The 25,056-nt window shown below is 42.3% G+C and overlaps 1 protein-coding gene across 4 annotated transcripts in view; it reads right to left on the bottom strand.

The window, feature by feature from the left end:
- Window positions 1-1,814: 1,814 nt before the first annotated feature.
- The window catches only part of LOC135252729 (microtubule cross-linking factor 1-like), a 49,667-nt gene continuing 26,425 nt past the window's right edge, over window positions 1,815-25,056 (bottom strand). Inside the window, exons 4-16 of one of the 4 annotated variants that reach the window (XM_064331168.1) lie at window positions 23,592-23,651; window positions 21,924-23,318; window positions 18,082-18,228; window positions 15,964-16,077; window positions 15,293-15,472; window positions 14,716-14,871; window positions 12,374-12,541; window positions 11,063-11,299; window positions 9,694-10,014; window positions 9,225-9,301; window positions 6,846-8,376; window positions 5,939-5,993; window positions 2,950-3,089 (exon numbers count right to left, since the gene is read on the bottom strand). In XM_064331168.1, the coding sequence (XP_064187238.1) occupies window positions 5,970-5,993; window positions 6,846-8,376; window positions 9,225-9,301; window positions 9,694-10,014; window positions 11,063-11,299; window positions 12,374-12,541; window positions 14,716-14,871; window positions 15,293-15,472; window positions 15,964-16,077; window positions 18,082-18,228; window positions 21,924-23,318; window positions 23,592-23,651 (4,410 nt within the window). In that variant the 3' untranslated portion in view covers window positions 2,950-3,089; window positions 5,939-5,969. Of the gene's footprint in view, window positions 3,090-5,694; window positions 5,753-5,938; window positions 5,994-6,845; window positions 8,377-9,224; window positions 9,302-9,693; window positions 10,015-11,062; window positions 11,300-12,373; window positions 12,542-14,715; window positions 14,872-15,292; window positions 15,473-15,963; window positions 16,078-18,081; window positions 18,229-21,923; window positions 23,319-23,591; window positions 23,652-25,056 lie in introns of all 4 variants that reach the window. The other 3 variants (XM_064331167.1, XM_064331165.1, XM_064331166.1) reach the window with 3 other exon arrangements.

Consider the following 25,056-nt stretch of genomic DNA (forward strand, 5'->3'; position numbering starts at 1 on the left):
ATGTGAACAAATAATAAACCTTGGCACACTGGAAAGGTTTGTAAGCTATTTTAATTGTGCAAAGATTTCAGCCATTCAACCTTTGTTAGAGACAGGCTTTTTAAAATGCACCGCATGAAAAAAGAGTTATAGACAGGCCACTGTTGCTTTTATTAAATAAAGTAGAAATGTTTAGATTCTAGATCAGAATCTCTTATCATTCTGCCTAAGACTAATGTAGTAAACCTAAATGGAATCGATAACAACAATTTAGCACCACCTTCTGGCCAATAATAGAAAGCTCCAGTAATTGTTTTGATGTCTGAAAGGAGAGAACACTTAAGTGGCTCAGAGCAGCAAAGCTGTACATAGATACCTTTGATGAGGATGGGATTCGAACCCATAACTGCAGAGCACAATGGATTAGCAGTTCATTTGTGGTATTTGTGGTAACACAATCATTTAAATGTTAGGGAATACAAAAAGGAACTAAAACACTATGTCAAAAATCAGGCTTGTGAGAAGAAATGTATGTAAACCATCTTGAACACAATTAATTACCTTAAAATCTATTAAACCTGCTATAAGCACTATTTACAATTGTCTGTTTGAATCAAAGGACTTCCCAGTTGTAGTCAAATAGAGGACTCTTTCAAAATATCATAAAGACTTATTGTACAGCATGATTGCCTAAAAATGTCTCCAGATTACACAGCTGATCTTGAGGATTCAGGTGGCCTGGGAGCTCATGGAATAAAAGGCAGTGTAGTATAATGGGTAAGGAGTTGGTCTTGTATCCTAAAGGTTGCAGGTTCAATTCCCTACTAGCACACGGCTGTTGTACCCTTCAGCAAGGTACATAACCTGCATTGCTTTATCCAGCTGTATAATTAGACACAATGAAAATGTTGAGTAAGCCACCTGGGATAAGATCTGCTAAATGCTTATACTGTAAAAGAGAAGACCAGCTTTCCACTCCTAGTAGATTATTTTCCTCTTAGTTTCCCTTTATAGATACCGGCTTTATTCACCTCTTGAGAGAGAGCATGTTGGTCTAGGGTTCTTTTTTTGTTTTGTGTAGTTTTCTTTGTGGTCTCGGCGATAATGAAAATAGTAACATACACACACCAGTATGATGAAAAAAATCCAGCTGTTTAAATGAATGGCTAAACATACAAATAATTTTGTGTGAGGCCTTATCATATACTGTATAAATGTATGAAGTGTACAGATTCCTCCTTACAGCAAGGCACAGAAGCTTTGCATAATCAGACATAATGCATCTGTGTTTGATAAATATATTGTTAGGCTCCAAGACAGTAGGAACAGTAGCAGAACTTTGATATATCTGTGTGTATTGAGGGATTCTGTGAATTACATCTTGAGTATTTGTAATGGTGCTATTATTTTCAGTGAGAAAGTGTAAGATCACATTATGGAAAAAACACTGCGCATTCATACTGTCAATGCATGACCATGTACAGCACCAACAAAATGTTATTGCAATACTGAACATTAACAAATGTGAAACATAAAAAAACAAGGTAGCACATCAACAAATAAAACTGAACAAACACCCCATTACTTACATTGTACATCTTATTTATTAGGCATTCAGGTACTACTTTAAAACAAATAAGCTTTTTGTAAAATTACTTGTTGGATGTGCTACCTTGTTTTTTGAGAACATTTGAAGCTCAATCTTCTTTGTAATTTATACTGAATGTTCCCATTCCCTCCCTATTCTATATCCCATCTTAAAATCTTTTGTAAAATTAAATATACTGCATTTCATTGGTAAACACAATATGACAGAATATAAGCAGGACGGCCACTGTAAATGCATTTTCAGTTTATTTCCATATAATCATTATAGCCAGTCCTAATCTTACACAGATCATTCTGCTTGAAACATATTTTTCCATTCATCCTTTTGAGTTTTCTGCTTCAGCCATAACAACTGTAAACAGAATTTTTAAAGATACAGTTATTTACATTTAAATTTCAATGAGTCAAATTGGGTTTACGACAAAATTACAGTACGTGATTACACACAACATTTTATTTTTACAGTGTAGTCAAGGGCTCACATAATGAGTCATGATAAATTATCGCAGCTTGTAAATACATGCACTAAAGTGCTATGGTCTAAAAGGCATGCAGATCAATATATCACAGAGATGCATACGACTGTATGCCGCTGTGCATCATTCAGTTTCCCTCTCAGTTCTGAAAAAATCTGACACATCTGTCAGAGAACTGAACATTCATTAAAGTGAATGCACCAGCAAATTTATGACATCATGTTTACCTGCTCCAATCAATATGAAGCAGTTTTTTTAATTCAAAATTCCATTCATTAAATTCTTTTTGTTTTTCAGCTTAAGCTTCATAAGGTAAGAATATAAATGGTGAAAGTTTAAAGGTAAGACAAAGAATTAATTTCTGGGAAAAGTAAAGTGCAAATGATTACCAAAATTAAAATATAAAAGGACAAACTATTTAATGCAGTCCAGAAGACACCTGAGACAAATTAAGTGATGTACTACAGTTACTTTTTAGACCAGAAAAAAACCTCTGATTAACCCATAAAAAATAAATATATATACATATGCATGTGAAAACAGACACATACACACATACACACACACACATATTTTTACAGTCAAGAACTCAGGTTTTTAACAGGCACGTTTCTTAGATTTGTATTTTTTGTGACACAGCATATGTCAGATTTGCCAGTTAGTGTACTTTAAATTTAAAATGTTCACCCAGGACATTATGTCACGCTCATACGTCCAGTTCCTAGTTCACCTCTGCACCACAGATTCTGAGACATGGGTGAAGGTGAGGCTACAAAGGTGAGGCTGGATAGTGATGGTGAGGGAGCTTCACACCAGAGTGTTGTCTTGGCCAAGGGCTTCAGTCTGTGGTAGAGACAGACAGAATTGCACTGGCGGGAAACAGAACCTCCTCTCGGATTTGGACCAGTTTGGTGAGGAGGAAGGGGAGTAGGCGGCCCAACGGGACGGTGGCCGCTGATTGGCTGGTCGGGCAGGTCTCAGAAAGCAGGACTCCAGTGGTGGAACAACAGGAGAGCGTGGCAGTTCCTTTCAAAGAAAAAACACAATATTATTAAAAACACAAAATCCTTTTATGGATATTGCAGTCCACACTCAACTCACATAAAATATGCAAATACTAATACATAAAATCTCTAACAGTTGAAACATCAATATCTGAACAAAATACAAACTGATGTCCTATAATTAAATGACCAGAATTATTATTACATTTATCAAATAAATGTTGATTTAATATAAAATTAATAATGTACAATGAGTACAATCTTTACAGACATAAGCAGGCTGATGGTAACAGAAAGCAAGGAGGCATAAAACAAAACCTAATTTCTCCATTATTTAGTCTTTTTCGAATGGAAGCAGGTCTGAAATAGCCATGGAGAGATTGACCAGTACCACAAAGAAGAAAGAAAACCACCATAACAACTGATCCAACACTGATCCATTTTGCATACACATATACACATAATGCTTCTATAATTTCATGAAACCTTTTCCTCCAATTGAGTGTTTTTTAAATGACCTCCACCCCTCCTCCCAATTTTGAGCCACCAATTGTGCCTTGAGTTACTTCAGTCAAAACTGGACTTGCAAAAGGACAACTGCAGCTAAAGTGAGTGTACACCTGCCCACAAGCCAGTTTCTACCCATACTGCACTATGGAAGTGCTGGGAGTCATTGGAAGAGAGGCAAACCTCTCACTGATGATGACTGCTAGCCTGTGGGCACTTTGTTCAAAATTTCAAGAAATACTTTTGTTCCAAATTACTTGATTTCCTATGTACTTATTCCTTCTATTCTTAGTACAATACCTTTCTTTACAATTAGTATTTCATGTGCAGTATCTATTTTTCCAATGTTTGGTATCTTTTTCTATCTTCCTGGTTTATCATTGGGAGGAGCTAATGGAGCAGTAACTCTGAGAAACCTGGCTTAATTAAACCCATGCTTCCTCATGGTATGAAGTCAACTTTGTCCAGTGGTCATAGCTGGCTAATGCTATAGTCAAGGTTTCACCATACAATGGCTATATTATTTGGCAAAGCCTTCACTTTATGCAAGAACATTTACAATTTTAGACTTAAGAGTTCCATGAGAGTTTGCAGTTTTTAGTTTTTAGTTTTGGATAGTTGCATACACAAGTTACAGCAAGTCCATCTCTATGTTCCATTAATTGTGCATCTAGGAGTTCACAAGAATAAAAATGCTTAAAAGTGTGGAAAATTGTTAGTCTGTTAGTCATTGTCATGAATTTAAATAAAACATATTTAAAGAAACAGAGTGACAGTAATGTTATATGCGTAACATAAAATAGTGCATTCACATTTTATACATGGTTATATACAAACAAGGGCTAAACACCTCAGGTTGTGTAAACAGTAAACTAACAATACAATTTGCTTTAACATTTTTGAGTCTATTATACTAATTATGTATGTAATTATAACTATCAATCAAACCACTGTCACCACTACAGCCAATCCCAAGCTTGTGAAATGAATGAAACTAAATTTAGTGATTTACACTGTGTACTCATATTTACTAACAAGCAATTTGTGAAAAAAAAACACTGCATACAAAACACAACAAATGAAAAATGTTGCCGTTACTATGTCACTGCACCGGCAACACACAGCCACACTAAAGGATGTGCCACATCAACAGTTAGTTCATTTTTAACACCAGCAGTCATTAAAAAACAACATAACATGTGACAAAACTGAAGCAAGTGTTATTGCTGTCTTCAGCTTTCCTGAAGAATGACAATGGAGGGGAGTTAGTGTTACGGTCGTGAGGGCACTGGGGGAAATGGGAACAATGGAAGACACAATCACACAGCACCCTCAAACAACAGTCTGACAGCAACCTATTGGAATTACAAAGGCGTCCAGCGGAGAGTCAGGCCTTGACTGAGTCCAGACTTCAAGGCCCACCACCCCTAGATGCAGGAAACTGTGTCTCCCCCAAGCATATGCTGAGAAAGTCATTATTTCAATTTCGAGGACAAACCTACCGATGAAAAGTTACTTTGCTGTAATTCTGCTGCTCTTTCATTTCCCTGCATGCTAGGAAGAATTTGAGAACTATGACCAAAAGAGTCATTAAAGTCACTGAGAATTAGTTATTTATTTTTTTATTTAACAGAATATAGGCCTACAGGTATGAGGTTAACTAGTTCTTCAAATGACCGAAATGAATTCCCATCCAGTTACACCACATTCCATATGACATAGCAGAAGGAAATTGACAAATTGAAAAAAGTTCATGTTACCACTAGGATGGTGAATTTTGATTCATAGCTTACATTAATTAATGGGGTTGATGTTAACATAACTTCAGCGAGTGAACTGACCCTACCACTGTTACTTTAATCAAGGAAATATCCTTTAGTTCATCTACAGCCAAACACTTGCAAGCCAGAATGACTCTGTGGGTCAATAAGCTCTTACACAAGTTGCTGAGAGAGTGTTTTAGCGCACGCCAAGAAACTGCCCATGCACACAAACACACAGCACATGTAGGAATGTGACCACTGCTTTTTCTGTCTCTTATCCTGGTGTGAGTTTGCATGTGGTGTGAATTCTTGCTCATTGTGGACCCAGAGTGCGTTCAAGAAGGTTTGAGGACTTACAGCAGCGGGACAAGCAGGGTTAGAGTCCCCAGGGAGCGGTTAGTAAGACAGTGTGGTTCTGGATAAGATCGTACATAAGAGAGAGGTCCCGACAGGGCAGAGAGGAAGAAAGAGAATAAGAGTAAAGCCATTTATCACAGATGTGGAAAAAGAAATAACTTGAGACCTGGAGGACAGTGGAACAAGCTACCGAGAAAACCAATGTTGCAGCCCCCACCCAAGGGTGCAGTTATCATTGTATTACCCTTATAGAGGATGGTAAGAACCAGCCTCAGTTAGGTGGATTGTCCCTGTGGAACCTGCAAGAGGAACAGTGTTTGAGGGCTTGTGATACATGCCCGTCTCCATGCAGTGGGAAATGCCAGACATTCTGTACAATGCAATACCATAACTACAGCCGTCCACAAACTACAAGATATATCCAATTACATGAGCAGTAAAATATGTCCCAGTCACAAATACCTGGCCAATAATATGTTGCATTTTATGCTCTGGGACTACTTTTGAAAAATGATGGTGTTACTCCCAGAAAATGGCTCTTCCCTTTTGACACTGGCAAGTTATTTCCAGTGTAAGCATTAAAAGCACTGGTTTCATTAAGCAATGTCCCCTCTGAGACCATTCTAGACGAGACTGGAAGATTGCACGTTACCACTGCATCTGTCCATGCTTTCCCACTGAGGTAGTGAAACGTGACAATTTCATTTAGGAAGGGCTGCCTTGCTGCAGCTTCTCAATGAATGATGGCACTGTCATTATGTTTTATTACGCGTGGCAGGAAGTTGGTAAAATAACCCCCTGGCCAACAGAGGCAATAATGATTCCTAGTAGTTTTCCTCTTATTCCAAGTAAACTCATGAAGCTACATTTATTTCTTGACTATTATCTACTACCAAAAGTAATACTTTACCATTAGATTTTTAAGCTTACTGAATAAAAAACTAAACTGATGTAAGATTATACATTAAGGTTTATACTGTGATATTTTAAAATATTGTATCAATGCTAGTGTTTATTATATTTAATTATGAAACTATGAACAGTTTTGGAACGTATCATAATAAGGGAAAAATCAGAAGGTGCGATTAATTTTTCAACGCCTGTCTCGTAACTGCATATTATTATGTGAAAGATTTTCTACGGTTATCTACCTCAATGGATCCCTGCAGTGACTTCTCCCCGTCACATGGTCTTCCATCCTTGCCGAAGCTGGTTTGGTTGGCCGAGGGCAGCCTTTTATCATCCCTGAAGGTCTGCTCTAGCAGTCTTTTATTCAGTATCCTGGCAGCATTTTCAGCAAGGTTATAGCCTGGAGGAGCTGACAGGTCCTGTCTTACGGTCACACCCTCTGGGGTTTTCTCCCCCTGAGTCTCGACAATCAACTGAACAGGACTAGGGGACCTGCCCCCAACATTCTTTAGACAGTCCTGGACCACGCTCAGGCCAGACGACCTGGTTTCGATGGGCCTTGGCTCCGCAGGATGGGACCGGTTGGGGGACTTGCTGAACTTCGGCAAGGGATCGTAGGCCAGCGGTGTGTGGTCGATGATGTTGAAGAGGCTGGAAAGCCCGTCATTGATGGTGGTGTGGACTGGGCTGTCCCGCGTGGTGGTGGACCGGGCCCAAGCCGATTCACTGTGGCCCTTCTGCGGTGTCGTCGGGGCGACTGCCTTGCTGGTTACCTGGTCCACCTTGGTGGGGACCTTCCGCTGGACCTTGGGGGAGCCGTACTTGGGAGAGCAGCACTGGCGCTCAAATTTGCTCTGTACGACGGGTGAGAAGGGCAACTTCCTGAAGTTGCGGGATGGAGAGGAGATGGGCGTGGAGGCACCCTTGGGGGTTAAGCACTTGTGAGGGCTGCTGGTGAGGTTTCGAAGGGCTTCAGTCTGAAGGCCCACGCTGATGGTCTGAGTGGTCTGTGTCCCTCTGGTGGTGAAGCCGTTGGTCTGACAGGCGGTGTCCTTGAAGTGGCGCTCGGCCGGGCTGGAGCGGATGGCGTTCCTCACCGAGAAGGCCACCTCTTTCATGTCGTCGCTCAGGTTCTTCGGCAGCTGGAGCTCGTGGAGGGACGAGGGGAACCCCATTGTGGGGCATACGGGGTGCTCGGCGGGGTGGAGTCCGCTCTCCAGCAGCTCCTTGTGGTGTTTCGGGAGTTCACAAGGCCACCCCCTGAACACCTCTTCCACCTCTCCTTTGGTATTGCCGCCTTTCGCTTTGGTCACCGTGAAAACCAGCTCGGGGCCCACCGCGGGCCTCTCCTCGCTCTCCATCTTGCAGCCACGCACGGGGCTGTGGAAGACCTTGACCCCACAGCGGTCCGGCCCCACGTTGTTCCTTGGGGACTGTTTCAGGCAGTGCTCCGGGCTGCTGAACGTGTTGGTGGTGAGGGTGGCGCTTGTGGTGAGGTACCATGATGCTGGCTGGAATGCTTCTGAAGTCGGCTCCACTCTCCTGTCCTCTGCCCAAGCCTCCATAGGAGGTTCTGGGGTCCCGTTAGGGCCCGGTGCACTGGGGAAGTCCCAGCGCTTGCTGTTAAACTCCTCGATGTACTTCAGGTCATCTGGTGACAGGGGTGGAGTCACCTCCTCCCTCCCGCTGGACCCTTGACTGTTTTTCTCGGGGAGGTATGGAGAACTGTCCATCAGACGCTGAAACTCACTCATGGAGCACACCGATTTTGCCCTGGGCGGTACAAAATGGATTAAATTTAGATATCAAATAGATGAAACAATTGCTTAATTTGTCAATGAGAAAATGTATGTGAAATACTGAACAGAATCATAAATATGAAGTAATGAATAATATGTAAAATTTAATTTAACATATACCTCCTCATCAATCCACATTATACCGAATGTAATTTTAACTCGCATAGTAATTACATTCAGTAATTTAGCACACACAACTATATTCCTTATCTCTTCCTAGAATGATATTAATTGGTAAGGTTTATTAGAATTTTCCAGTAAAGCACTTTAAACAGATTAAGCAGATTATTCAACAGCGTACTGGGACCTCTTGTATCCGTATTCCCTTCCAAATGAGTAGTTTATATAAAAAAACCCACAGGAAGAAAAAAAAAAAAAAAACAACTAAATCAATAATTACAGAAGCATAACAACCCACCATGTCACATCTAGCAAGCAAAAAAATTAAGAGAACCTCACACTTTCCCCATGAGCCCAAGTTGCTTGTACTGGCAAATCACATTTCTGTTATTTACATTCCCCCTTGTACAATGTAATTTCGGTAGAGTCTGTGGCAAGAACAATACCTTAATTATGCAGTACAATTTACTCCACTGTCTGAACAATCACTACAGCATCAGCAAACATACTCCAGCAGAGGCTAATGCTATGAATAACCAGCGAATAACATCCACTTCAGACAATGCATTGAAAAAAATGACCACTGACCAGCTTCTATCTATTTTCTGCTACAACATATTGTTTTTCAGTATCCAAGTAACCAGGGTGATTCAAAAGCTGAAACTGAAGTGTAGATGCCTATCGTGTCATTCATATTCATACCTGAGGAGGCTTCCACTGCGAATCTCTTCATTAGGATATGATGACAGGCCTTTTTGGTCTGATATTTCATTCAGAGCCTGAGAGTGAAGAATAATCATCACTCAACACTCAACACTTGATAAAACATAATTATTAGTACAGCCGTCAGTAAAAGAGAATACTTTTTGAGAAGCATAAGTTATAAACTGTCACTTATGGAATCACACACGCACTTTGTGAATTTGTGATATCAACATACATGTCAACAAGTGTGAAGTCCTCATTATAAAATTATTTTAAATGTTGACATAGCATGTTTAACATTTCATAAGTTGGGATTTACGTGTTCAAAATGCATTTTATGATAGCAGGCACATCCTGTAAATACATTCTTCACATATTCATTAGCGGTCCTATCAAGCTGCGCAATAGATCTTCTGCTTGGAGACACATTTTCATTAAAATCCCTCAAAGGGCTCTACAGTGTTACCTCATTTAGGCACGGGAACCTCTTCTCACTCTCCAGACGGGACGGAGGGGGCACCTCGCTGTCACTCAAGGCGTCCAGGGACAGGGCATCCAGGAACAGGTTCTCGGTGGGACGGAAGGCCTCGCTACCCTTCAGCCTCACCACCTCGGCCCGGCTGTCCGTGGGGGCTTCCGAATCTGACTGGGAGTGGACCGGGGAGGAGGCGGCAGCGCGGGGGGACCTGGGGGGCTCGGGAGAATGGGGGCTCCTCTGGGGGGACAATGCCCTGTGGTCTTCCTCCATCAGCTCTACAGAACACCGACCTGCCCCCTCTCTCTGCAGCTGAAAAACAGCGGAGATGCATTTCAAACATCCCGATAGTATGCTCAAAAACAAAACATGACATTGAGTTTTTGCTTCTGCCATTATTAAAATGAAACTATTTTCAACATGGATACCTACTTTACGTACAGGTAAGGAAAAACAACTTTTCTTTTAATAATGGCTTGTCTGTGAACTTATTTCCTCTTGAAGAGAAGGAGAAATCTCAGAATCCAAATTCAATATACACGTATTCCAAAAAGAATCTGTTATAACCACTAATTCAATTCTTTTTAGCCAGCCAATGTACCACAAGACACTCTTAGTAAATACTAGCCCCGGTTTACATAGTGGTTTTACCTTTTAATTCAATATCATAAGGGAAGCACAGTTTTACAAGCAGCATTTTCCTTTTTTACCGAAAATAAATAAAACCGCACTCTCCTGGCGTCCAGGGATTTGCACAACAGAAGTTTTTTTATTTGGGTTATAAAATGACTTTGAGGTGACTTTCTGAACATTATTCACTTTCCCTTATCTAGGGCAACATGAAAACTGCCTCTAACATTCACTTTTTGAGGTTTTTTTTGAGGCACTCAGGGTGCAATGCCAAACTCATGAATATTGGGATGTAAACTCTTCACCCTCTCTGTGTCATCCAGAATGTGATCACGTTCCTGATCTACAGCCTCCAGAGCTGACCGAAAACAGCACCACAGTTTCCCTGTCCTTCTTCAATTCTCCTTTCTGTTTCCTTTAATAAAAATAAATGTTACAGGCACAGCCCTGTAAAGATTGTGTAGTCGCATTTACTTTTTGCACAATACTAATTGTTGTTTGTGTTGGCTAACAAACACACACACACCCATTTTGATTTTAAAATGCGCCTTCTGTGCCTTATTGGTAATATCACACTTTTGTACTCCCAAAACTAACATGGATGTTCTCCACTTTTATAAGCTGCACTGGAGAAGAGCGTTTGCTAAGTAACTGTAATGTGAGGTTATGTAATGGCCCTTTGGCACAGTAACAGGGCTCACTGTGAAATCCTCTGAGATGGCATCCATACCTTCTCCATCTTGTGATGGAGCTCTCTCATCTGCCAGTCCCAGTCCTGCCTCTCGCGGTCGAAGCGCTCCAGCAGCTCCATCTTCTCCCGGCCCCACCTCTTTTCGCTGTGCTGCAGTTTCCAGCGCAGGTCCATGGTGGCGCTGTGGTTCTCGGCCAGGAGTCGCCTGTGCTCCTCCCGCTCCTGATCGAATGCCTCTCCCAGGTCCTCCAACTTCAGGTCCCTTCCTGGCTCCAGCTGTTCAAGTCCAGAGTAAAAAAAAAACACTAATTATTTGTGGTATAGGCACAGCATAACTTCCTAGCAACGGTAGCAAAAATTAAAATTAAATAGCAGAAAATATTTGCAAAACCCCACACTAAGGAGAGAGGGGCTCTGGTGAAGCTACAACATAATAAACAAACAAATAAATTACAATAAATCACGATATATACAATATATCACATCATTTCTGTCTTATAGCATGATTTTAGTGCAATTCATTTGATTTGATTTGAGTCTTCCTTCCCCAATTTTGTTATGTCCGAATTAAACTATCCTTTGTGGGGTTATGCAACAGCACTCATACATTGCCCCACGAGACTTCCAGCACCAGCAGGGTCAGGATTCCATTATTTTGAGCCTTTCGGTTTCACAGATGTACAGCAGGCTGCGTGCTACCTTGAAGTTATGCAATGAGATTTAATCAATCTGTTACTGGCAGCTTTTATAAACTGTTGAGCGATTATATAAGTAACAGAAGCTCACATATGTATACATTGGCCACCCTTTTGACCTACACAGACTGAAACGGAAATAATATGAAACAACAGAAGAAACATTTCATTAGTTATTTTAAAGCAGTATTTTGCACCTGTGAAGACGGAAAGGGCAATTTCTTCTGACAATGTTAGCTGTTAATAAATGAGTGTCACCTGTTTAAATATACAGCAGATCAATATAAAATATATCTGATCTTCCAAGTGGATGTCTTGTGGGTGCCAATGTCATCCTAGTCCACTCGGCTCGGCTGAGTGGACCAAGATTAATCAGGGCTTCATTTAGGGTGGTTTTCTGGCTTTGCCTTATATTTTTCTCTTATTAGTCATCTTATTGGAGGAGACAGCACAAAAGAACAGCTGTTGACTGGTCATGCCATGCACAACAGATAAATCAAACCAAACAGGAAATGCTACAGTGCCCGATATGCTTCATAAAATAGGGTAAATAAAAAAATAAAAAATTTATTTCACAAAGCTTCTGCTCAGGTTGCCTAGCTCCAACCCAATGGGTGTCAGGTAGCCCCACCCCCGTACAGCAGTGAGACCATACCTGCTCTGAGTGGCATTTCATCTCCGCCCACTTCACCTCCCAGGAGGCCTTCTCATTGGCGTAGGCCTGCTGCAGCTGGCTGCGCCGCTGCTCCTCGTCCCGAAGCTCCAGGCGGAACTCCTCCAGCAGGATCCGCAGTGCGTGCAGCACTCGTCGGCTCTCGCTCACCTGGACAGGACCACGAACACGTTTTTAGGGTTCAGTTACCCGCGGTCCTAAATGAAACCAGGCTGCGCTTCCCAGATATCTCCCTCTCAGAGCCTCTGAGTCCTACCCAGGCCAGCTACACTGCTGTCTCACTTAAAGCTCCCTTCTGACTCGCATGCACCAGTTATCCTGATGCTTCCTGCAAATGTAAAACAAACCGACAATAGAACTTAAAACTGCAACTTGCACTTTGTAATACATTTTGCGCTCTGACAATGAACAGCAGGTTAACACAAGGTAATGACAAGTCTACTGAGATGTGGATTTAAGATGAACATAAAATACTCCCCCCCCCCCCCGGCTTATGTCGAGCTGAATGATTCATGCTTTGAGTTGAAACAATGGCATCAGAACTAATCTGATGCCTGGAATACAATTTAAAACATCTTCACCTTAGAACATTGTCTTTCCCTTTTGCACAGTGCTGCAATTTGTCTGTACATCCAAAAAGTATTACTGAAATACAATATTCAAAATGAGCCCACTGGTCTCCTCACTGCAGAGGGCTAATCTTTTTATTATAGTGATACTCCTTCATTTAGAGCACTGAGTATCCCCACTGATTCACAGAACACTGCCTGCGGAACTGACTGTCTGAACTATATGAAACAATTTTCTCTTTATTTTCTGGGTTCACAGAATTTGCAAATGGCAGGTTTATTTTAAACCACTGTCCATGCCATTGTAATAGCAAGGCAGTTCAAGCGCACAGGACTCACGGAACACGGAAGTGAGTCAGACTGCGTATCATTCCGTGCTGACGGTGACAGGCTCATATTTCCCCTTTCCTCTGAAGAGCACTCAGGCACTCCCGCAGTCTGTGCTCTGCTGAAACTGTACACTGTGTGCTGGCTGGCAGCAGCCACAGAGGTTATGTATAGAGTGCTGTCCTTGTACATCTACCAAAGAGCTGTCGGCACCAAAGCCAGGCTACTGCTGCTTTACTGGAACAGTTTTATATGAATGTCGAAATCTAGCCTCCTTTTCTCTTTCTCCTTCTACCAAATATGAGATTCCATTACTTAAATGCATAACTTCATTTAATTAAAAGGGAATTCCACAACAAAATGAAGAGTCACTGTTAGTATTGCTAGAACAGTAGCTGTTCTCCAGACTAAAATGAGCTCTCAGCCAACACGCTACCTGTAGCGAGGGCAGAGATATAGCTCCAAACTACTGCGCATGCTCCAGGTACCTGCTTTACTAAAGACTACAACGGGTGCCAGTCACACGACATGGATGAAAACGCTTAAGGAAACTTGTAATGAACAGATAGGCTGGACTTCATTATTGTCTTTTATTACACAGCAAATACAATCAATGTTTTGGTTGACTGGTTTTAATACTGAGGTTTTTCCATGCTACTGAAGAATCAATCTGTGTTTTTGCACAAAAATGACAATAGAGCAAAGTACAATGTGTTTGATGTGGAGTTAATTATTCAGTTTCACCATTTTTGGAGATTATTTTCTCAGTGTTTTTCCAACAAGAAAAAATTGGAATGAAACAGAACTAAGGTGACACTTTTATTTATAGAAGCCAGCTTAGAAAGTGAAGGCATAATTGTGTCTTGGTTAATTACTTTCTTTTTTATTGGTCCATTAGTCACATAACTGAACAGATATCAGACATAATGGACTGCAAGTTCACCGGTTCTTTCAAATTCCAGGTTTTGCTGTAGCTGTTTCTAGCCTTTTTGCTGGGCCTAGGTACACCAGGTATTACAATTTAGAAAGGGGACAACATTCATTAAGTGAAACTGGATTGGCTGTCACCTGAATGGGTGACTTATGAGCTCCTCTTTAAAACACACTCGTTATTCTTTCATATAAAGACCTTCTATTTCATAGATGCGTTTGCATCCTTATAAAAAGCTAAAGCAGGTGAGAACGGCTGTTTGTGACCTTTGGATCAAAATCATTCAGCCATGTTTCAATGGAAATGTATTCTGTCCATTTAGCCACGCTTGTCTTACTGTGTTGTCCCTATTTACTCATTTGAAGTAATCCTGAATGGCGTTGCATTCAGTAATTGAATGCCAGTTATCCACTGCCCTTTGCAAGTGCATGATGGGATACTGCCGATCCTCTGTGAGTCTGTGCTATTGGTTGTCAGGTGCATCCCACACACAGTACCTGTCTTTGATGCTGGAACAGCTCTGGGCTCTGAAGAAGGGGCCCCTGATCAGGGCAGTCTCCCGCGCCATACAGGAAGCAGAGTCTGTCCTCGCCCTCTTCCTCCACCTGCTCGATCAGACCACCCAGCTCTGACATACTGTCCAGCTTCTCATACTGAAAACAGACAGTAACACTTGCTTTACACTCTTGGTTTGACTCACAGAAGACATGGAACCAAACTATAAGGTTCTGAAAACTCAAATGCTTGCACAAAATCACAAACCACAAGAGTATGGCGTGCGTGCAAGCTGGCTACTATTCAAAGTTTTCATAAGTTCTCAGTTACGTACTGTACTTTCTTTAAACAAACGATAATAAATGAACACACTAGTGATATTCTACGAAATAAGCTATACTGTGAAATCCAGATTGAAAACTTGAGAGCCGTAATCTCAAACTCAAAGGTTGTAAAAGTGCCATCTCTAAGGCAATCCACCTAAATGACAACAATGAACAAAAAAAAAACAGTATCATTCTGGTTGAGTACCAGCAGCACCAGTGGAGCTCTGGGACCCGCACGGCTAGCTCTCCTCACCTCTGGGAAGTTGTCCTCCTCGCCTTCGTCCGCCCTGCAGCCCTGCCTCCAGCGCCTAAGGAGCCACCTGAGCTTGACGTAGAAGAGGAAGGTGCTGTGCTTGAAGAGACGCAGGTCCTGCTGCAGCAGGGTCCTCTCCTGTGCCCAGGCCTGGTCCTGCTGCCGCAGTCCCTGAAGCTCCTGTAGAAAAGAGAGACGGCAGGTCACCTCTTTCTCTCTCTCTCTCTCTCTCTCTCTCTGTCTCTCTGTGTCTCTCTCTCCTCTCTCTGAGATGCTTTTGCCCATGGTACTGCAGCAGAGGGCAGGGTGGGCAGCTTCTTGAGGGTTTCTGTCTGCTGGTTGTTGATCTGTCCTAATTTTCTTATTGCATCAATGCATATTAATAGTCAAGCTTTCAGATCATATAAATCTTGAGTTCATTCATTTTTTTGTTAACAAATTATTGATTTTCCAAAAACAAGCAAATATAAAAAAGGGATAGCATTACAATGAATATGATTATATAGACTTGTGGAAAATATAAAGGTCATTCCTGCATTACTGAGGGTCAATAGACATGTGCAGGATATGAGTTCTACCTTCATTACTGAGGGTGAATAGATATGTGGAGAATATGAGTTCTACCTTCATTACTGAGGGTGAATAGTCTCGTGGTGAATAGATGAGTGTACCTGCACTGTGCGGCCACAGTAACCCTTGTGCTCTTCCTGGTACTTCTTCTGCTCCAGCGAGACCAGGGCCTCTCTTCCCAGATTACTGACCTCAGAAAAGGGGGCATCCCGGAGCTGCTCACCCCCCAGGGAGGGACATGGAATTACTTTCAGTACACACCCCTTCCCAACCTGCCTACCCCTGACTGCACATTTCAGACATCTCTACATCTTCCAGATCTGTCACACTGTTTCAGGTGTGGATTTTCCTAGGACAGTATTTAAAATAACTTTTCATGTGACTGTCTCCGTTTTGGCAAGACTCACTGAGTCACTGTCTCCTGCTTCCCGTGACATGGAACCCAGCTTACAAACCTTTAAAACTGTCGCTTCTTAACTAAAAATAAAATATGCAGAGGTTTTCTGTACGGTTGCTTCCAGCGTGATAACTGAAAGGTGAATTTCTCGTGTTTGCATTTTAATGTTCTCATCTAGCTCCATAGATTCACAGAATAAATATTATGACTATATTCTTCATTAGAAAAGAGTATAGTTGTAAAAAAAACCATCACATATTATCATAGTCTTCATTAGTAGAAACTATTCTGAACTGAATGGCTCATCCACATCCCACTTCACAGCCCACAGTCAGCGATGACTAATAGTGGTTGCTATGAGAATGAATGGGGCACATTCATATTTGGAATGTAATGACCCCGTGCTTTATTTATTTATTGGCTTGTTTTTCATTAATGCCGGTTCACGAATGAATCCTGCGCCATTCTGTACACAGCGTTCGAGATTCCATAGACCTGAGACGCTGGAGTATGGGCTGCATATTGATCCGGTCATCAAGCTGAGAAACCGTGTAGCGCTGACGTTGGAAGAATATCACTGAGACTTTACAGCCATGCTGGCGTCACTCCTCTCCCAGTCAAGGGCACTACTTTCATGTTCTAACCATCTATGTATGAGTTAAAACAGAACACTAGTCTGAGTTGCTAGGTCTGAGAAAACACTGTCTGAGCAAAGTACAACTTATCAGCTAATTATTGGGTACGTGCTTCACCAAGATTAACACCATTTAAAAGATTAAAAATAGTGTTGTACAATATTATATTATACATTCACAATATTACACATTCCACCGACATTAATCTGGATGAGCATCTGCAGGTCATCTGAATACAGATGCAGCACAACAACTTTCACTCTGTAAGACGGTTATATTTTCAATACAGTGAAGCATGCAGAGTATTATTCTGATAGACCCACTTCTTCAAACGCGCAGCATACAGATTATTTACCCTGTAATAAAGATGTTTCACAGAAAGTTCAGAAATTTTGTGGGAAACGAAAGAAATTGAAAGATAAAAGTACACCAAAAATAAAATCATAACACTTGCAATAAGTAAGCAGTGGCAGAGAGAGCAGAGGATTTAGTGAGGGGTAAAACCAAAATAAAAATAGAGGAGGAATGAAGTGGAGATCATATTTCGCCCATGCGGGTCACTGCCAATCCAGTCGCACTCTCTGGATCTATAGGGTGTCGTCCCATTTCTAAATTCTGTCACATCTTAAGTCATCTAGACTAGTGTTTCTTAACCCTGGTCCTGGGGACCCACTGCCCTGCATGTTTTAGATGTCTCCCTGCTCCAACACACCTGATTCAAATAAATGGGTCGTTATCAGGCTTCTGCAGAGCTTCATGACGACCCATTCATTTGAATCAGTTGTGTTGGAGCAGGGAAACATCTAAAACATGCAGGGCAGTGGGTCCCCAGGACCAGGGTTGAGAAACACTGATCTAGACCCATTAAAAAACTACAGGCAGCTATGTAAAAACCTGAAATTTAAAGGACTTTGGTACTGTAACTGGTGACCTTCCATTCTATTACGTCTGTTCAGTTTTTCGGACTAATGGGCCAATAAAAAGCATTATTTGGTGGCATTCAGAGTACTCGCTACTCGCTAGCACAAACAAAGCACAGGCAAACTAAATTGTCTCTCCTCATAATCTTACCAGTACCTCCTAATCCCTAAATTCACCGAAGCCAACAATGACTGTTCCCGACAGCCTGAGATAATGTCTTAAAGTGCAAAGCTTGAGGTATTGAGGAAAACTGATGAGGCACTGACCTCCAAACTTAAACCCTCTGGCCTGTTGTATATACTGTGTCCATCGGCTCCCTTGCTCTGGTCAGAGCCCTGATGACCTCGCTGGGTCTCGGGCTCGGCGGCACGGTCCTGTCCTAGATGCCACTCCGGTTCATCCCTCAGACCGGACTGTGGGAGGTGGGGGGCGGGTCAGGGGGCGTGGAAGGGATAAAGGGGCGGGTGCATGGGCGGATCCGTTAACGAAAAGGAAGGACAGGGAAACACAGAAAATGAACACAGGTAGAGGACCACGGGGGGAGAGGAGGGGGGAATATAAAGGAATGAAAAGGACGGACAGGGAGGAAAAAGAACTAGAAGACAAAGAAAAGCGTGAAGAGAAAGACTAACTTAAAGATGGTGGCATAAGAAAGAGAGGAGAAGAGAACTAAAACGAGGATGAGCAAAATCATGGGCTGAAACATCTGGAGGGGGGAAAACAAAGAGAAAAAGAGAGGAGAAAGGAGGAGAAAAGAACGCAAAAACACCGGTTATGAGGCGCATGCAATGAGGGATACATGAGTCAAAACCAACGGCTGGTATAACAAGCATGATAAAGTTAGAAGACACTAAACGCATGTCAGTGCGTGGTGCCATGCAGCCAAGCAGTGCCCAAGTGAAGCTTAACTTACAACCTAACACTTGAATGATCATGCGTTAGCTTCATTGCATAGCAGCAGTAAAGCAGCTTAATAATAACGATGCAAGATGAGTGGACAGCAATTCCCCCGCTCGAATCAGTGTAGAATCACGATTCTGTCGTCAGCAATACCCCCAAACACTATCCCATTTCTTACATTTGATGTTGGTTCAAGCAGAACGCACAAGCCAATTTTGTTGATAATCAACTGAATTTTTGAAAATCTGGATCCAACATTGAACAATGAATTTCATATACGTACATACATATTCCTGTAGTTTATGCATCATCTACAGGGATATGTACTGAATTTACATGTATACATTTAATCATTCAGCAGCTCTGTAATTATTCACAGGTGTGCAACATGTATTTTAATACTGTTGACCTCATGCGAGTGTAACAACATTTTTATTACTGTAAGAAAAAACTTTAACAATGCTATGTCGTATAATAAAATAGTAACAAATGTAGAACAGAGCAGTAGTTTGTACAAGTGTCACAATTTCACAAGATTCACAACTCTGTTCCTCATTACTTTACTTGTATTTTTTAATTTTGTCGCTATACCGCAATTTGTGAAGCAATAAGAAACTTTTACTGGTATGAGGTCAACAATAATATTCACCCTAATTCAGTTTTCAATGAATACACATTTTCACATTTTTATTACTGGACTTCACCACTGCAGGATTTTCAAGTGAACAGTTATAAAATATCACTTTAAAAAATGCTCAAAACTTATCAGAAGGTATGAGATTTAAATGTAGTCTCTTTACTTATTTATGTATGCACAAAGCCACGTAGTACATAGTTCTTACATTAAATATTTCAAACAGTATGGAGTCTGGCTAATATGCTGATGTACATTCTGCCAAAGAGGAAGTATTGGTAAATGCATAAACATGAATGCACATAAATTGATTAAAATTTTATTTATAAATACCAAATCTGCGTTAGAAGGCTTTGGTTTGTGTACTATAGGCCAACTGAAGCTTAAAGGGGCAGTTCATCCGTAAATGAAATTTAAGAATGTTTCCACTTACACAGAGTACCATCTATCCATCCAGATAGTTTCACTGAGATTTGAGTTTTTGGAATGCAAATCTTCGGCGCATTGAGCTCCACAAAAACATGTGTTTCTATAAGTTGTTGTATCAAGGTGAACAGCATCTAGAAAACTAATCAAATCTTAGCAAAACTATCTGGATGGATAGATAGTACTCTGGGGGTAAGAACTCACTAATTTCATTTTTGAGTGACCTGCCCCTTTAAATAATAGGTTTTGAAAACTAAATACATATTCAGCTGGATACATTCTGATCAGAAATCAAGACAAACATGATTTCTTGCTTTTATTGCAGATGTCATCCATTCTCTTTCATTTCAGAAGGCTTTCGTAACACATGGACACAAAGCCAATGGAAGCAAACGGCCGAAATGGAACAGGGTATGTGAACAACACTCTAGAACACCAGGAATTCTGCCTAGAATCCGCAGCTTATTCAAAAACATTCAAACGCACATCCTCACAGGCCTCCACGCGTTGGAGGTTATTTGCTTGTCGCCTTCGTGTTTGTGCACTCATCCCATCAGCAGAAAGCTGAGAGCAGCACCAAGGAGCCTCCAAGCTTTGAAGGTCAGGTTGCAGAAACTATCCTTGAGCAAGTAGCAGGGTGCAAGTGAAAAAGCCAATGAAAAGAGGCAAGGGCATTAGCAGCAGAGGCAGGAGAGGTAGCAGCTGAAGGGTCAGATCAAGCGGAGGAGGAGGTGGGGGCTGGGGACTGGGAGGGAGTGAGCCGCGTGAGGTGCAAGTCTGCACTGCGTCTGTTCATGGCGATTTTACAAGGCCTCCTTTACCCTTTACCCAAACTCTATTACCCATCAATCCTGATTACTCACGGTGTCTCAACGTAGTAAAATAAAAATAAAGAACGCAGTCATAGCGCCAGCTTAATTGGTAGCCATGTTAATATTGGCTACGTAAAAAGATAATTATACATCAGTTTATGCTACTGTACTCACTTACTTTCAATTTTAACCAATCGATTTCATTGATAGTAGCCTACATAATAGCACTATGTAAAATATGAGACTTTCTTTGATTGCATTTAAAGTTTACAATTTTATGTTAAACATTCAGATGAAGATAAGCAGGCTTGGAGACATATTTTGTTTTGACAAAAGGGATGCCTGACAGACGCTCAACCTGCAAATCAAATCACACATGACAAAACAGATGGCAGCGTAATCCTTCCTGCGATGGCTGTTTCTCAAACATAATGGACATATCACAACCAGGTTTGAAATTTGAAACTAGCAGGACAGTTAAAGTTAGGAGTTTTCACATTTAAGAGGAGTTCAAATGATTATTTCAAATTGAAATAAGATTAAAGACTGTAATTGTTCATTTGTCTAAATATAAATGGTACCATGGAAAAAAATGTAGCTTCAGGTAAACAATTTAAACTTTTGTATGCTGCTGTACATGTAAAGGTTAATAGTCTGATAAATTTCTAAAAATACATAATGGCTTTGAAGAGGCAAATGGTTCACTTTAGATAATTGCACACTTCTATCTTTTATATTTCAGTACGGCCTGTTCTGCCACTATTAAACCCTGTATCTCAACCATTTTAAAGATTGATAAAACTAATCAATATGCCACTCTTTTCTGAAATAGCAACACTCAAACTATTTGTGTAATGAGTTCACTCCTGCGGAGGTCATAAAGGTTCATCGCATTCAGTTCCATTCCATACTGTAATATGGCCACAGTGTAAACAGTTTGCATTCTGACATGGTCAAGAGGAATGTAATTTTAAATTTCAGGCAACACAGAGCAGAGCTTCTTTCCCACTGTCATTTTATTTTCCACGTCAGAACCTCACTTTAGTTCAAGGATGATGAATAGAATGACGTTTGGCTGATACTCTTCAAAATGGCGGTAAACAGGCACTGATCTCTCACGGAAGCTGATCATATTCAAAAGACATGTCAGAACCTGCCATTTTCCTGCATCAGTCTTATCGTACCATTCACTGAAGGGTGTTTGCCATTTACAGGCTGTATTACAGTATCGTAATAACAGAAGCAGCATGTTGTCATGTTTAAATGTTGCAGGTGGCAGCATATGAGGCCTTCATACGTGATGGCATAGGTAAAGAAAGGAAAAACTACAACTTACCTGGAAGTCAGTGATGAGGTCCCTTCCTAGGGTTCCAATGGGCGAGTCGCGCGACATGGAAGTGACCCCGGACAGGAAGCTGGTGGACTCCGTGAGGTTGGGCATGGGAGAGAAATGATCTGCGTTCTCCCCAAGACCCTCCCTGAGGTGGTCCACCTTCTCCATGAAGCTGCGCAGCTCTGTCCTGAAGGCCTTCATGCGGGCGTTGATGGCATCCAGCACCTGAGGCTCGACCTTGCCCTCCGACGAATCCTTGTCCCCTTCAGCTTCCTCTTCCAGATACTCCCCGCCTGTAAGCAGCACCTTCCCGTCGTAGATCAAACTGTCCGTATCTGTGATGAGGCGGTCCACCGTTTTTCCGAGACGCTCCACTTCCCGCCTCATGTTGGCGAACGACTCTGAGTCCTCTTTCTTCTGCCGGGCCAGCTCGGCCATGGAGAGCCTGCCGGTGTCCAAAGGCTTCCCGCTGCCAAAGCCCGATGTCGTCTCGAAGTGGTCCTCCGAATCGCTCTCCCCCCCGACCGGCCCCTCCCTCCTGGGCTGCGGAGGCGACGGGCGGCCCCCTTCCTCGTTCTCCCCCTCCCTCTTCCCTCCGTCGCTCTCGGTGTCGCTGTCCCTGGAGCCGGCCGCCCGGAGGCCCAGGTGGGAGGCCAGGTCGTAGCGCTGCACGTTGGAGATGAGGACGCGGTTCTCGTACTGCAGCTTCATCACCTTCCCGCTCAGCTCGTTGATCTGAAGGCGGGCGGCCTTCAGCTCCTCCTGCAGCGCCCCCCCGGGGCCGACGCAGCACCCGCCGCCATTCCCGTTCCCGTTCCCGGGCACACCTCCGGGTCTGGACGCGCCGTCGTCCGTCGCCCACCCGCCCTCCTGGCCGGGCCCGAACTTGAAGCGGTTCAGCTCAGAAGTCAGCTGCTTGTTGTGGTCCTCGATCTCCGAGATGGACCTCCGCAGTAGCTCCGCCTCCTCCTCCACAAACTGCAGGTGGCGCCGCAGCTCGGCGGCTGACTCCAGGGCGTCGCCATAAGGGGAGGTGGGGACGCTGGAGAGGGGCTCTCTCCCCAGGCAGTCCTTCTCGTACTGGCAGCGGATGTCCTCGTTCTCCGCCCTCAGGCCCCGGTTCTCCACCTCCAGCTCCACGATCTTCCTGCCCAGGATGTTGGCCTCCTCCTCCACCAGCTTGAGCCGCAGTTTCAGCTCCGCCTCGCGGGTGCTGGGCGGGCCCCCGCAGTCCCCGACGGGCACGACGCTGTCCACGTCGCCGTACATGGACTTGTACTTCTCCAGCTCCTGCTCCACCTCGTCCTTCTCGCGGCCTAGCTTGGCCATCTTCTTGCGCATGAGAGTCGACTCCTCCTTAGCAAACTGCAGCTGGCACCTGAGATCAGCACTGTCTTCCTGTTGGGGAGGGGGGGGGGGCAGGGGGGACACAGAGGGACTGTGAAACCAAGCCTGGAGTAGTCATAGCAGAAACATCCCAAAACATACATTTAACTGAAAGATATCAAAGAAATATCTGAAAGATGTCAACCAAATATTTGAAACATTCATCTGAAAGTTAATGTTCTTTGTGTAACTGAAAAGCCCACAGCTTTCAACCGAGCTCAGCCAAATTTAAAAGCTGAGTAGAGGGACAGGCTTGCAGGATGCAGAGCAGGATAAAACACCCACCTGAGCAGTGGACTTCTTTTCTTTGTGCAGTTCCCTGCTCCCTCTTCTCTTCTGGGAGCTCTGTGATTAAAGGACAAAACAAAACTCAATGGGAGAAATAAGAAAGAGCAAACTGCTCAGTGAAAATACTGTATGTGGTAAATGCCACAGAACAGGTATCTACAACAAATATTATATTTCTGTAAATACAGCTTTTCTACGTTGCCAGTGTTATAATTCAGAAACACATTTTACATTTACCATGTATGTTTTGTGTGACATTATACAGTTTTCAACATGTTCTACTTTGTTGTTCTGAATAAGGACAGACATTCATAGATCAATTGCATAAACCATGTATTCAGAAATATATCAAACATAATGTATGAAATATTTTATTCCCCATATAGGGTTTATGAGGTCTGTGCAATAAAATGTGTTCTAGGGAGGATGGCTCAACTCTCCATAAAACCTTCTGGGATGGCTGGATTTAGAGGGAAATTAATCTTGGACCAGCATTACATAATTCACTGTATGAGATGAAAGTTATATATAAACAAATGTTCGGATTGCAAAAGTCAAAACATGCATTCCATGCATTTATGCTTCTATTTTTCAAAATAAAGCCGTTTCAGGCAATTCAACTCTGCTTGAAAAGAACAATGCAGTTGTTAGAAAATGCTATTCCATATATATATATATATATATATGGAATAGCATTTTCTATGGCATTTTCTTAGAAGCTACTGGTCAAGTCCATAAAAATTATAATAATGTCTGATGTGTATTATGACCACTTATGTTTCTGTGGTGACTAAAATTAAATTATGAATAATATTATAATGTATGAATAATATTATCCTCTACTTTTTGTCTTGCCTGATTCCCTCCCTAATTTGGGCGATCCAGTTTGCTATTCATAGAGGTGTTCACGCTGTGATCTTCACAGCTGATTAGGGAGAGTGGAAACATCCACGGTTCTCGTCCAAAACACGTGGCGTCTTCATTCTCTACTTTTCATCCCACAGCCTACAGGCCAAGTTAGTGCAGACCTGGTTTGGAGCTTGTCAACTGACCAGCAGGGGTCACTAGATAGTAATACAACACGGACCCCTAGCCGACTGAATCCTCCCATCTCCGGGTGATGTAACTAGCAGCACTGGCACAGTCATGAATTGATCTGAGATCATTCCTGCATTAAAACAGTGTCTTATCAGAGAGAGCCACCTAGCAGCCAGCCCACACCATTATAAGCATTGTTGAGAACAAGCAATAAAAGTATCTGTTACCTAGATGGTAAGAACATTACAAGGAGAGCCTTTTTTTTGAGCTACAACATTAAAGTTAAATTTTATAAATGGTCAGCACTGCCTGCTCAAGGGATATATTAATTAAAATTTGGCAATGCCCACACAGTCAAGATAAAAATAAAATTTTTGCATGCGTGGGTGATTCGGTTATAAACCTGACAAAGCAATATTCTAAA

This window comes from Anguilla rostrata, chromosome 4, assembly GCF_018555375.3.
Source record: "Anguilla rostrata isolate EN2019 chromosome 4, ASM1855537v3, whole genome shotgun sequence".
Taxonomy (NCBI): domain Eukaryota; kingdom Metazoa; phylum Chordata; class Actinopteri; order Anguilliformes; family Anguillidae; genus Anguilla; species Anguilla rostrata.